The sequence below is a fragment of the Rhincodon typus genome, chromosome 12, assembly GCF_021869965.1.
Source record: "Rhincodon typus isolate 14 chromosome 12, sRhiTyp1.1, whole genome shotgun sequence".
NCBI lineage: Eukaryota > Metazoa > Chordata > Chondrichthyes > Orectolobiformes > Rhincodontidae > Rhincodon > Rhincodon typus.
Window position 1 is genome coordinate 19904266 of NC_063343.1, and position 15824 is coordinate 19920089.

Here is a 15824-nt window from a genome sequence, read left to right on the forward strand (position 1 = left end):
GTTGTCTCGGATTCTCCAGCATCTGCAGTTCCTACTATCAAGGATTGAGATTAGTTTTCTTTTCTTTATTCATTCACAGGATGACAGGCGTCGCTGGCTAAGCAGCATTTATTGCCCATCCCTATTTGCCCAGAGGGCAGTTAACAGTCAACCACATTGCTGTGGGTCTGGGGTCACATGTAGGTCAGACCAGGTAAGGATCACAGTTTCCTTTTCTAAAGGACATTAGTGAACCAGATGGGTTTTTCTGAAAATGAACAATGGATTCACGGTCATCAACAGATTCTTAATTCCAGATATTTATTGAATTCAAATTCCACCATCAAATCCTGTTGTGGAGGGATTCGAACTCTGGTCCCCAGAATGTTATTTGGGTCTCCGGATTAACAGTCCAATGATAATACCACTAAGCCATTGCGTCCCCACGGTAGTAGGTAAATAATTTGATTTGATTTATGATTGTCACATGTACTGAGATACATTGAAAAGGATTGTTTTGCGTCCTAACCAGACAAATCAGACTTTACATAAGTACATCAGGGTAATAGAACAGAACGCAGAATATAGTGTTACAGCTTCTGAGAAGGTACAGAGAAAGATCAACTCTAATACAGGAGAGCTCCATTCATAAGTGTGAATAACAACAGGCAAGAAGCCGTTGGTACATGTTTTCAAAATTTTGTATCTTCTGCCCAATGGAAGAGGGTGGAAGAGAACATAACCAGGATGGAAGGGGTCTTGGATTATGTTGGCAGTCTGCCTGAGGCAGCAGGAAGTGCAGATAGAGTCAAATAGAAGGAAGGCTGGTTTTTGTGAAAAGAAACTCAGTATTTTCCAATGCCTGAAAAGACAATAACAAGATGGCATGGATTTAAGGTGGTTTTGCAGAAGAATTAGAGAAAATAAAAAGGAGCATTTTTAATACAAAAATTGGTTCAAATTTGGAACACATTTCATGATAAGATCACGAATATAAGTTCAAGAGGAACCTCCAAAATGAAACTGAATTAGTACACATAGGAAAAAAAAGTTGAAAGGGTTATGGGAAAGAGAATGGTGACAATCAGATTGTTCTTTGAAACAGCCAGAGGCTCAAACCAAATGGCATCCTTTATTGTACTGTTCTATGATTTATACTACACCCATAAAGCTCAATCCTCTGCCTGCACTGCCCAATGATTCTAACGACTTGCAATCTCAGATAAACTGCTTCAGCACGGTTTTATAATTGTTCCCTAAACAGTTGCACAAGATGAACTAAAATAACAGCATGAATGCACACCAAATTAAGCTTTCTAAAAAAATGAACAAGAAAAACCTGTTTTCAAATAAATGCACAAAATCCATGCAGAGGATTGTGGGTCAAGTCCCACTTCAAAGACTTAGCACAAAAATTGGCCTACACTTTAGTGCAATATGAGGATGGCCTACACTGAATTTCTATCTTTCAGGGGAGATGGTAAACAAGGCCCAGTCTTCTAATTTACGCCCAGGGTTTGATGACCCAATATCAGTCCAGCATCAGCAAAGCAGATTATCTGGTCATTAACTAATTGCTGTTTACGACACCATGCTCTGCACAATCTGACTGTCACATTTCTCTACATTACAATAATAGCTACATATCACAGATATTTAACTCACAGAGAAGCACTTCCAAATTACTGCAGTCAAAAACAGAAAGTTAAATGCACCTCAGATTTCTTGATATACAAAATTTGCTGAAGTTAATCATATCCAATGCTTGCAAAAGCCTCCAAAACATCTAACGTCATAAGTGGCAGTGCTAAGTAACAGCAGGACATAAAATGTTTAATTCCAAACATATTGTTTCATGTCAATGAAAAATACAGAACTAAATCTGTCCTCCAAAAGTACTGCAGCAACAGTTCTTCAGCGGTTCTGAAATTTATCACAATTACAAACGCTTCAACATTCACTGGAACCTTTACTCAGGATTCCCTTATTAATCAAGGGGCAAATGTGCTCTCTAGTTTTTCCCTGCTGGACACAACCTATATATTACATGTCATGCCGCCCCTTTAAGATTGCTGCCCTAGTTCTGCACGTTAAAGAAAAAGTAACACTGGTCCCAGATTCACTTCCTCTTCTGAACTATCTGATCTTAATAACAGTGGCAGTGAGCTTACAAGATAGTTCAGCGTTCCCAGATCAGGAATTTAAAAAATACTGTTTTCTGATAACGCAAGAATAGCAGGGAACATAAGTGGTGATGACACGAAGAGTCGACAGAAACTTATAATCACATTAAGTGAACAGGCAAAAAATTTAGCAGATGGAATTTACTTTGAGGAAATGTAAGGTTATGTACATTGGCAGGAAGAATACTGCTAGCTTTCCATTTCTTGATCCTCTCTGATAAATGAAGAAACGATTAGATGAGGACAAGGCTAGAATTAGTTATGATACTGCTGGCTATCCCAAAATCACAGCAGCAAAATCTATTGACATGCACTGTCTGGACTCAACCTTAAAAATAGTCTCAAGTTCAGTCAGCAATTTAACTTCCAATGGTGAGGAAGTCCATCTATGCACGCAAGCAGGTACAGTACAAAGGTGAAAAGACAGTTCCAGGAGAACATAATACAACAAAGATTGTATAAAATGTATCTTGACCCAATTCGGTGGGCAATGACTTCTCATAAATATGCAATTTGATGCATGGATCACAGTTTCAGTTCTGAAAATAACCCAGTGTTTAACAATGTGAAGACAACCCTGTTTCATTGGCTATGCTTTTCTTACATATTTTCTAATACTTTTAAACATATTCTAGAAATTTCTACCCTCCTCCCTCTTTTCCCTGTGCTCCCCTTCCCCAGTTAAAAATAGCAGAAAACTTTTCTTCAGTTACAACAAATTTAAACCACATTCCAAATGCTGTCAAGTGGAAGGGCTCAGTTACTTTGTCTGTTTCAAAATAGCAAATTCTGCACCTTATTTCCTCATCCGATCACCATCAATTCATTAAAATTACGGTCATATTATAGCACTATTGGACACAGGGCTGTTGTGGCTGCAACACTGCATTGTGAATGCAACCCCAATGGGACCCATATCAACAACGGATATAGTTTTTGCTTACATTGAAAATTATTGATGCATTACAACAGATGGACAAGAAAGAACCTGTATTTACATAGTGTGCATCTGATAAAATATGCCAAGAGCATAGTTGCAGGAAAGTACATTGATAGCTTAGGCAATTTGCACAAATTAACATCTAGTTTTAGTACCCACTTCTGGATGACCTCACGGACATCTGAATCAGAAAAACTTTGTTCATCACGGCTCTTGGCTAAGAGAATAGGCAGCAAATGAACTGTTCAAAATTACTACCATACCTCTAACCTCGGTATTTTATACTATAGATCTTGTCTAAGTAATCAACCATAAAAACTCAAAACAGCTAATGAATTATTTCATTTGCGCTGAGAACTGCTCAGACAGTACCAGAACACAAGTTTTCCTTTCAATTTTCATTAAAAATTCATCTCATGATTTCTATATACAAACAAATGAATTCCCACATAACAGGGCTATCCTGTGCTCAACGATATGAACTTCATGAGTCTCACAACAGCAACACAGTTTAAGCGCATAGTGCAGCCACCTTCCTCTTTACAAGTTATACGGCATCTCTCATTATTTCATCCAACTGTAAATTGATTCCAACTGGCTTTTCTCCCTTTCACATTGATGCTGACATCATAATGAAAACAACAGACAGGGATATACATAAGCATATCAATATGCTGGCCACACCAGCAATGGTGCTACCATCAGCATTACAACAGTAGGTTTTGATAGTCCCAGTGTACTGATAGCAATCATGCAAAACGCACTGCAAGAAACTGGCAGGGCAGTGCTTTTTAATTAGTATGCCACAAGCACCCCTAAAGGGTTCCAGGCAATTTTGAGGTAATTAAAAAGTTGTAGCACATTTTCATGATACATTGCTCTTACATTTAATGAAAAATAATATTTAAATATTATGCATTTTCATTAATTTGTTCAGTAGTGTATTATTTAGTTTTTATAAAATTTCTTTGGAAGGGGAGGAAAGGGGGGATGTTGGTGTTTGACAGAATTTTAATGTGTTAGAGTTCCTCAACCAAAAATAAGGTTGAAAACCACTTTTCTAGCTGTGTGTTCATCTTCAAATCCAGAATAATCCCGATGACTGGAAGGCTACTGTAATATGTCTTGCAACAGCCAAAAAAAAACTACGAGGGTCCAAACAAAAGGAAGCATTGGGAGCTGCTGCAGTTTTCCAACATTGAAAAATAAGCATCACAAGACATGAAATGTTAAAATATGAATAACTCTCAACATGGTCCCCATAGGGCAGGGGGAGGAGGAGGGGCCAGTGACAGAGAGAGAGAGAGAGAGAGAGAGAGAGAGAGAGAGAGAGAGAGAGAGAGAAAGAGAGAGAGAGAAAAAGAGAGAGAGAGAAAAAGAGAAAGGGAGACCGAGAGCGAGAGCAAGAAAGAGAGACAGACAGACACACAGAGAGAGAGAGAGAGAGAGACAGAGAGAGAGAAGAATGCAAAGACTCAGATCTACACATTGCCTTTCACAATCTCTGGATTTCCTGAAGCATTTTACACTGAATTAAATACTTTTGAAGTGTAATCAATCACGACATCAAGCAGGCAACTTTGCAAAGCAAGGGCCAACAAACAACCATGAGATAACTGGCCTATGGCGAGTGATGGTTGAGGTTAGTAATTTTTTAAAAATCCAAAATCTCAGTTATATAGTGAAAAAAGCTACATCTTTCCACAGTATAAAATAAAAACAATTTTTACCGTACAAGATATCTTTAAGGAATTGAAGCAACTGAAGAAACCATATATTTGCTTATTTTCAGTTCCTGGATCTAGCCTCTATTCTTCGACTTGCCTTAAATGAGAAACTCTGCATCCTTCAAGATTGGGAGATTCAACATTTTAAGCGATGTTGAATGAAGATTAAACATTGACCAGGGTAGATGGAATAATCTTCTTCTTGCCTTCAAAATAAGACCAAGGAACCTTTTTATGTCAACTTGAGACAGCTCACCTGGCCTCAGTTCAACATTCAATCACTTCCATAAAGCTGAATTTCGACTCTTCCTTTCTATTGAATGCCCCCTGCAAAAAGGTTTTTACGTATACTCAGCTGTTACGCTTACTATTTGCGAATCACTGCTGTGTTTGGGTTCACACATCAAGAATGTCTATTTGGGTAATGTACAGACGCTTGTTATTTGTCATAATCCAGTATAAGTTGACAACTTCAGGAGAAAGGGGACAAATCAGAAAGGGAAAAACAACATGTGACAAGAAGCACTGTCCTATGATCTTTAAGCAGTAACATTTATAAGTCTGGAGGTAGAAAATCAATTCTCAGAATCACAAGCTATTTCAGATTGGAGAGTTGAAATATTCCGTAATGCACTGTTATAGCCAATTATTTCTGAAAACCTCCAGTGTTTACTCACCAAACCAGGCAAATGACCAGAAAAACAAATCAGAAGTTTTATATGAGCAATTCACTTAGTGGTTTTCTGCAAAGATATGAAGGATCACATGGCTTCTACTTTTGCTGCTTTTCACGTACTACTTTCACATACTGATAATTAGTGCAGTAATAAACAAGGTTGCTTACAGCTTTTACCACAGTTATTCCATCACTACTTGTGGCTCAGCGCCTCACCAGGAACCCAGGTTCAATTCCAGTCTTGGGCAACTGTCTGTGTTGAGTTTGCACATACTCCCCGTGTATGCGTGGGTTTCCACCAACAGCCCAAAGATGTGGTGGTTAGGTGGACTGGCCATGCTAAATTGCCCATTCTGTCCAGGGATGCATAGGTTTGGTGGATTTGCCATGGGAAATGCAGGGATACAGGGACAGGGTAGAGGAATGGGTCTGGGTGGGATGCTCTTTGGAGATCGGTGTGGACTTGTTGGGCTGAATGGCCTGTTTCCACATTTAGGGATTCGAGGAGAACAGATGTGCTTCAAAAAGTGTGAGTGAACTTCCTTCAATGTCAGCATGGAGGGAAGCTCTGCTTTTCCTTACTGTGCATATTTCAAATCAAGAATTAAGTAGACTGCAGTTAGTCTGAACAGCCAATATCAACTGTTTTGAGGAAGGGTCACTGGACCCGAAATGTTAACTCTGTTTTTCCCTTCACAGATGCTGCCAGACCTGTTGAGTTTTTCCAGCAACTTTGTTCTTGTACCGACTGTGGTGGACTGGACAACTGTGATTATCCTCTACATCCAACATTCCCTTGTCTCAATAGATTTTCAACAGGCAATCCTAGTGCTAATTTCAAAGACATCACTGACAATTTATGGCCAATTAATTCAGAAATTAGATTAGATTGGATTTATTTATTTGTCACATGTACTAAAGTATAGGAATACAGAAGTGCAGCAATCAGTGCACAAAGTTGCCATTCACTGGCGCCCACTTGGTTACAAAAACCAGAATCAAAAGATTTAACAGAGCCAAAAGCTAAGTGAGGAAAGTCCTATCTCCACAATGGTGCAGGCGCCGCTCCAATCACTAGGATACCCAGGAAGCTGCTACCGTTGCTATGCAAAAGGCCCACTTCTGCCGCCGACTGCTGCTGCCTCACCGGCCTACTCTCGCCACCGAACTGGCCCAATCTTGATCCGCTGCTGTCAGTGCAGGACACGGCCCGCACATTCAGCTTCCGCCATGCAATTCCCGTTTGCAGCCTGACTCCTTAGGTAAGTAGTTAAAAAGGCAGGAGGTGGGGGGGAATAAAATTACTGCAGAGAGGAGGAGGACAAAGAAAAGGAAAGGGAGCTGGTGAGCAGAGTGGAGCTCCGAATGGAGCTACTTACCCTGCCACCATCTTGCCGCCTTAGTTGCCCAGTTTATTAAGAAGCACGTAAATGCATGCCATGTAGGTGTGATTTATAACCAGATACAAGAAATCTTGGAAATGGCTAGATTTAAACACAGGTTTAAGAAAACAAAAACGAACCATTACTGAGGAAAACTCAGATCAAACTCTAAATATTAGCTCTGCTTCTCTCTTGACAGATGCTGCTGACCTTGTGAGGTTCACCAGCACTTTGTTTTTGCTTTGATCAAATTCAACTTGAGAGACTGGCCACTTCAGCCAGTAAATCTCATGAGCTAGAAAGACTACTAAACTTCAAACTTCACATTCTAAGGGAAAAACAGGGAGGCATGCTAATTGTAGAGTCATACAGCGTGAAAACAGACTCTTCGGTCCAAGTTGTCCATATCAACCAGCTATCTTAAATTGATCTAGTCCCATTTGCCAGCAATTGGCCCATATCCTTTTCAACTCTTCCTATTCATGTACCCATCCAGATGCCTTTTAAATGTTCTAATTGTGGCAGCCTCCACCATTTGCTCTGGCAGCTCGTTCCATACACGGACCACCCTCTGTGTTAAAAAGTCGTCCATTAGGTCCCTTTTATATCTTTCCCCTTTCACCTTAAACCTATGTCCTGGGAAAAAGATCTTGGCTATTCACCCTATCCATGACCCTCATACCTCAACAACCTCTAGGAGATCACCCCTCAGTTTCCGATTCGCCACGGTAAAAAGCTCCAGTCTATTCAGCCTCTTCCTATAGCTCAAACCCTCCAATCCCAGTAAATTTTTTCTTAAGAGTCCTGACGCGAAACATCAATTTTTCTGCTCCAGGCTGCCTGGCCTGCTGTGTTCCTCCAGCTCCACACTGTGTTATCTCTGACTCCTGCATCTGCAGTTCTTACTATCTCTGAACATCCTCACAAATCTTTCTTTCTGAACCTTTTCAAGTTTAACATATTTCCTGCAGAAGGACGGCCAGAACTGTACGCAGTATTCTAAAAGTGGCCTCACCAATGTCCTGTGCAGCTACATGACATCCCAACTCCTATACTCAATGTTCTGTTCAATGAAGGGAGGCGTGCCAAATGCCACCTTCATCACCCTGTTTACTTGCAACTCCACTTTCAAGGAACCATGCACCCACACCCCTAGATCTTTGTTCGGCAACACACCCAGGGGTCCTACTATTAACTGTATAAGTCCTGCCCGGTCTTGCCTTAACAAAACGCAACACCTCACATTTATCTAAATTAAACTCCATCTGCCACTCCTTGCTCCATTGGCACATCTGATCAACGTCCTGTTGTACTGCGAGATAACATTCTTCACTGTCCACCACACCATCAACTGTGGTGTCATCTGTAAATTTACTCACCATACCTCCTATATTCACATCCAAATCATTTATGTAAATGATGAAAAGCAGTGGATCCAGCACCGAGCCTTGCAGCACACCGCTGGTCACAGGCCTCCAGTCCGAAAAACAACTCTCTACTACCACTCTCAGTCTCCTACCTTCAGCCAATTTTGTATCCAATTGATTAGTTCCTCATGGAACTCCACATAATCTAACTCTGCCAACCCGTGTGCCATGCAGAACTTTGTCAAACCCTTGCTGAAGTCCATTTAGACAATGTTTATTGCTCTGTCGTCAATCTTGTGACATCTTCAAAAAACTCAATCAAGTGAGTTTTCCCATGCATAAAGCCATGTTGACTATCCCTAATCAGTGCTAGCATTGAGGGAGAATGACTGAATTTCCAAGTATTGAAGAATAACCCATCAATAATTCAAAGTACTGTCTATGAGCTTCAACCATGCTAGTCAACAGGTCTTATATACTGGTCAGTGCCAAGTGAGCTGCTCTTAGCCACAGCAGCTGAGGTATGCAGGTGGTGGTACTCCCAAATATCTGTATCTCTTGTTCTTCTAGGTTGGAGGTTTGAACATGCTGTCAAAGGAGCCCAAGTACATTACTGCACTGCATCTGCAGATGATATACACTGCTACAACTGTGCGATGGCAGAGGGAATGAATGTTGAGGGTGGCGGATAGTGCACCAATCAAATGGGTTGCACTGTTCTTGATGGTCAAGCTTCTTGAGTGCTGCTGGAGTCACATCTACTCAGGGAAGTGCAGAACATTCTACAACATTCCCGAACTGTCTTGTAAATGTTCAACAGGCATCGAGAAGACTAGTGAGTTACTTGCTGCAGAATTCCCAGCCTCTGATTTCCTCATTCCTGGAACCGTTTTCGTAAACACCTTTATTTTTGGTCCTTAAATCAACCCCACTCCACCTTTTGCCAGCCTTTACTATCTATGTAGCAATACAAGACTTCTGAGGTTCCCTTTATGTTAGCTGTCAGTCACTCTTCATACTCCATCTATCATATTAACTAAAGCTTGATAGGTTTTCAACAAGTATCTTAAAGGAGGAGAGGCATAGGGAGAAAGTTTCAGACATTAGGACCTAGACTACTGAATCATGAAAATCAGTTTACAGTAATAATGTTTGTGAATGCTCACCAAGTAGAATTGGAGCAGTGCAGATTACAGAGGTTTATGGGGCTGGAAGGGATCATGGGGTGGGGGAGTACAGACCATGGGAATTTGAAAACACGGATGAGAATTTTAGGACTGCTTCCTGCAACGCAAGTGCAGAGTTCTTGAATATTGCATCATACTTCATCCCACAGCATAAGATAGTCACGCTATGCTAAATAAGTCACAAAGACAGAAAGAACTTCATTGAAGGGAATTACTGTGAGTAGATTTAATTAACTGCTTGGCAGCTAACACTATCACAACTACTAGGTCACAAATCACACAACACCAGGTAATAGTCCAACAGGTTTATTTGAAAACACAAGCTTTAGGAGTATAGCCCTTTCGTCAGGTGAAGTCTACGCTCCAAAAGCTGGTGTTTTCAAACAAACCTGTCGGACTATAACCTGGTGCCATGTGATTTCTGACCTTGTCCTCCCCAGTCCAACACCGGCACCTCCACATCACAACTAATGGGGATAAACTTACAATGAGCAAGAATCATTGTTTCAACATAAGCTGTTAAGCAAAGATTACCATTGTAAAATAATGCAACCATTTATTTAATCTGCCACAATAAAGAAAGATATGATGATAATCATTAAATTTCAGATTTCAGGCATAATTTTAACAAATATTCTTATTACCAACAAGGATGAATACCAAGATTGATTTCAATACTCAAATCCTTATTTTCTGACATAAAATTTACTCCTAGTTAGGCTTAAAAAAATTAAACCTATGCTTTAGCAAAACATCCTGTAAAATAACTTTCTAAGGCTCACTTCTGGATTTAAATACTAGGCAATTAATAGAATGCTGGAGCAGAACTAATGGCCTACTAAACTTTTTAGTAAGTCTTTACTTGTATTCAGCAGAAAAAAAGTAAATGTTGAACATTTTAAACAAATCAGATGGTTCATTCATAAACTGTGCCACATTCAAAATATTAGACTTACACTGGATCCCAAATAATTCAGTACTTTTTGCTTTAAGGCAATAGAAAATCACAATAACATAAGCAGTAACAACTGTTTCCAAAGTACTCCTCCACACTCCCTCCTCCTTCTTACCCTTGCTGTGCGTGATCACTGATAAAAGACTGAAGGTCACTGAAAGAGAACTTGATAAATCAACAAGATTTAAAGCAAAAACAGAAATACAAGTAACACACTGCAAGTCATTCAAAAGCTGGAGAAGAAACAACCAGTAGGATATTTCAGCTGGAGTGTTCTGATGATCTCTGACCCAGAAGCAGAAAGGAAAATTTATAATTTCTTCAAAAATTCTGTGGAACCTGCAATTGTTTGAGAATGCTTGAAATAATTTTTTGATGGCTTGTTTCCATTCAAAAATCTTTGAATAATATGAACTACTGTCCAGACGATTTGGCAACCCCTGACCTGGAAACAGCACTAACAGGTAGTTAACAAAGGAGTCATGTGGTAGCCAGACACTAAGGAAAAGGACAAGCAGATGAACTGGAGTAGGAAGGCAATCAATTCTCAGATATTGATACAATGTGAATGCAGACAAGGACAGAAAGACGAATAGACATAAATATTGTGAAAAAACAAAAATTGTTCCCAGGAAGAGGTCAGTCTTTCTGTTTGGCAAACTTGACAATTCTTTGAGGTGCTGTACAAGCTGACTAACAAGTCCCAAAACTTGCAAAGGCTGCATGAAAAGTTTAGAAAAGCTAAAAGAGCCCGGGAAAGTTGCTGGAATCTCTGGAAATCCAGTCTCTCATAAACAAAGGAGACCACGTTCACAGATCTGTTCCTTGTTGAGGATAGTCTGACAACAGAAACTGAAAGGTGAAAGGTGTTGTTGGCTCAGACTCCTGATCTACCCTACGTGAAGCAAATTATAGAAACATGTAAACTGCTAGCGTCACATCTGTCTGGGTAGCAATGTGAATGCTTGCTTCTGTGTACAAACATATTTATGATTGTCAGGACCTTTGTATGATAACAGACCAATGTTCAAGATACAAATGGGCATCTTGAGGCTTTATACTGCTACACAGAACAGTACCTTAAGCAAAGGAGAGAGAAACTACACATTTTGACATTAACCACAGTATCAGTAATGTTTCAAAGGACCAAAATGATATATTATTATTGCCATCTATCAAAGGCTTCATTTATTTTCACAAATGACATTAAATGATTCAGTTATACTGGTGTATTCTGGTGTGAATCAATTGAAGATGTCACAAACAATAAACTCTTGGTATAATCTTGGGAGTCAGGACCTAAACAGACTCCAACATGTAAGTTCAGCGCAATTTTAAATCTCGTTTCTAAAGTGTGCAAGCTATCACCTGGCCTTAATTAAAATGTGTAAAGTGAAAGAAATAAAAATTCTTCCTCCTGAGTCAGGAGGCTGGGTTCAAGTCTCACCTGCTCCGGAGATGTGTCATTACATGTCTGGGCCAACTGATTCCTTTAGCCCTCTCTAAACATTTAATTTTTTTTAAGTCATAAGGAAAGCACTGCTGCCCATCCATGTATTCAGGCCTGTGTAAACTCCTCTGTTAAATAGGGCAGTTTTAAGTTGCAACCAGATCCTACTAGCATCAAGCAATCTACTTAGAAACTGCTACTGGTCTAGCTGGTCTAACAGTATAAATACATCCCAAATCGTGTAAGGGTTACACACAATAGTGCTTCACATCAGGTTGTATACGTTTGTTGAGAAAGCAAAACCACATAAGAACATGGCTACTTCCACCTGAAGATTATTATCCCAGAACAGAAGGAAGTATTTGGGTAAAACAGTCAAAACAGCATACAGCAAAAAACTTAAGTAATTTTGAAATAATCAAAGAGTATTTGGTAAACCATGGGTTTCACTGAACAGAATAAAACTTCACACAGTAAAGACACAGAGTGAGTCAATTACTTTCTACATGTAAAATAGTTAAAAATGTTTAGTTGCCTCCGGATGAGACATGCTTCAAAGCCACACATTCCTTTTAACATTAGTTAAAATTCAGAAAAGCATAAATACGAAATGGGAACAATACTTTTTGCTACATTTGCACTTTCAAACAGAGGTAATCTGAAAATTTGTAAACTGATCACATTAATAAAAGTAAAAAACCACTGGCAGAATCATTTTTTAAGTTATAGTTACTATTCAAGCATCCAAATTTTAAAAACCTGTTACTAGTAAATCATACTTACTAGCTAGGAGGAGGCAGGAGAGAGCAATGACGTACAGCTGTTTTGCTGCAACATCATAGTGATCCATGAAGAGGTCTAGTAAGTAAACAGCAAGGTGACGTGCTGTAGGGCAAAGCTGGTAGCGATTACTCAAGATGGCAAGAAGGTCAGCAAAATAGCGGCGCAAGCCAATCTGTGGCGAATGAGCCTTGTAGACAGGCAGCTTCAGTTCCTATGCAAAACAGTAGAGTAAAGAAAAGGCAGCGTCAAGTGTGTGTCATGACAGAAAGGATACCTAGAGGCTCTCGCTTGCCACCTGCTAGTAGGGTCTGGCTGCTTAGCAACAAAAGCACATTTTCTTTAAAACTAAACAGAACAGTTGTTGGAAAGGATTTACGCCAGGAAAAAACATGCAAGCACAGTCCACGATTAGGAGGTGTGTAGTTGTGGTTGAAAACCACATCATAAAAACAATGCATAAAGCCGAAGCACAGTACTAAGCCATGCTTCAGTAAACTCCAAGCTTTTCAAAGCCCATGTCATATTGTGTTTCTTGTACAGCTGCCTACTGAGTTTGATGAAGCAAGGGACTTTGTTACAGGTGACCCTCATTATGACAAATTAAAAGCCAAATTTCAAACTCACAATAATTGTTCAACTTGGGTTTACCCAACAGGATGGAAAAACAAATTCCCAGAAAAATAGGTTCACACTTGCCATGTGACCTCTTCCCAATTGTTTCCCAAGACCTTTTCAACTTCTGTCAATCATTTAGACCTCCTGGTGGGATAAAAAGTCCTAAAACATATCTTTGTTGTTTTAACACCTAGAAATAGTTTATTTTTCCCATGGTTTTCAAAACCAAACAGGAATCTCAAGAATACCCAGCAATATTAAATTTCTCAACACACAGCAGGGAAAACCCAAGATCTGGAAATAAAACGTCTCTGGTCTATTACATTTATAATAAATGCATTAAAGAAAACAACTTGCATGTTGGAAACTTCACCTGACAAATGCAACAGGTTGCATCCTTAAAATTATGGAATTCACTTCTTATGATGATTCTAATTTAAAGTTTTAAAACATCAAGGTTTCACCCAATATACATTCTACTAAATCAAACTTTTGAGGTCTTATGCATAACCTAGAAAATTATTTTGGATTCTGAAGGGTCTGTCGGAAACAGTTTATCTTGAGGAACTAGGCTATAGAAAGTAAATTGTGTTGGGCATCTTGATTTGGGATTGATTTAATGGCCAATATTTCAGATAAAATTTCAAAACAAAGGATTATTTCAAAGCTTAGATTTGGAAATTGAAAACATTAAAAGTGAAATATTTTACTTTTAAATTCCAGTCAACCCCCAGTGAAATTATTTTGCTGCAGCTGCATTATAACATAGATGTTTAGGAATACTAAACATCAACCGTGGATGAACTTTTAATGGTAGCATGATTCATTAACTCACATCTAGAAACTATTGTTCTCAAACAGCTCCTGCATCTTAACTTGCAGTACTACATCGTAACTTTTTAATAAATCATGACGTTTAATTTTGAAAGCCAAGAATTGTGAGTAATTAAGTAGAAAGGAAATGCAGCATTGCCATACAAACCTCTAATTACTGGAGGAAATCACATCCTGGGAACAGTTTGACATAACTACTAACATCTGCAAACTTACAACTTCCTACATACAGCAAACAACTATACAGAATATAAAAAACATTTTCGTAAAGGGATAGTTCAATTTGCATATGTTGCCGCTTGAAAGGTCACGAAATTCTAGGGTTGGGGCAACTGTAGGTTTGTACAACTCTGCCTCAGAATATTTAATTTTCATCTCAGTCATGAATGGGGGTTTAACACAGCAGTCAAATCCTTAGGACTCTCATTTCTCAGCCACCCAGATGGTTTCAATAAGTGATCAAATTGTCCTTAGACCAGTGAAATAAACAATACCTGAGAAACATCACAATACTTAAACAGAAAAGTGTGTCAGTAATGCAATAAAGGCTTTCTGTCAATTTTGTACATAAAGCTAAAAATGGCTACACTTTAGATGTGTAGAATCCATTTTAAGGAATGGAATTTACAATACTTAGATATTTAATTTCAGGGTGAAAATTTTTATTTACTTTATAATAACAGTTCACTAGTTTTTTTTATGTTTAGACTTAAGTTTTGTAATTTATTTATACAGGCATTAATCAAAGGCAAGTTTCCAAGAATCCAAATTAAACCCAAATTCTCAGTTTTAAAAAGCCAGTAATCTGTATTATGACATCAAATAGTTGTTAGGTACTGCATTACCATTTTCTACTTGTTTCTTCTTAAAGCCATCATCAAAAGCAGTAAATTACAAGGAGATTTACATCTGAGATTTAAAAATATGTCCATCATTATCTTCAAAACTGTTTTTACTTCTTCAAAAACTGAATTGAAATGTTTTGAGTATTTCATGTATTTAAAACAAATCAGATCCGGCACTGGAGACCAGTTCGGAATGACTTTGAGACAAAAGGAAGAACCTCATCTGTCCTTAGCAGCTACAATAAAAGGAATCAGATGGGAGGGGGAGAATCATGGAGTACTTAAAACAGTCGCTTTAAATAGAACAATGTTCAGACATAGGGGTGTTTAAAAATCAATCAACATTCATTCACAGATCAAACACTGCATAACTTTCCATCAGCAAGCCAGTAATTTAGAAACTTTTGAGTTCAAAGCAAATAAAGGGGCAGTTAAAATGGCAAGTGAGAACTCAGGCCCAGCAGGGACTGCATGTACAACATCATGTAGAGGGTCAGTAACAGGAAACAGAGAGGGTGATGGTGCAGTGGGGTTAGTGGCAGGGACTGAAATGGAGGGAGGGGGGTAAGAGAAACAGAGAAGAGACAATGATAGTTGAGAAAGGGTGGGGGTGACAGTGAGCAGTAGGAGAGGGTGGGGGGGGTGACAGTGATCAGTAGGGGAGGGTGACAGTGATCAGTGGCATGGGAGTGGTGTAAGGTGGGGGTCACAATGATCAGTGCAAAAGTATGGGTTTAATAGTGATCATGGCAGTGGGGGACAGAGGGTGGGTATGAATGATCAGAGGGAGGGAAAGGTGGGTGTGACAGGGATTGGTGGCAGAGGAGGGTGAGGGGGTGGCAGTGATCAGAGGGGGGGAGGGATGGCAGTGATCGGTTGGAGGGGAGGGGTGGCAGCGATC

General features: G+C 39.3%; 1 protein-coding gene across 2 annotated transcripts in view; it reads right to left on the reverse strand.

Annotated features, from left to right (window-relative positions):
- ccnjl (cyclin J-like) overlaps positions 1 to 15824 on the reverse strand; it is a 63456-nt gene that overhangs the window by 46830 nt on the left and 802 nt on the right. For both annotated transcript variants that reach the window (XM_048603844.1, XM_020533093.2), the window contains exon 2: positions 12630 to 12840. In XM_048603844.1, coding sequence (XP_048459801.1) covers positions 12630 to 12840 — 211 coding nt within the window. The remainder of the gene's footprint in view (positions 1 to 12629; positions 12841 to 15824) is intronic.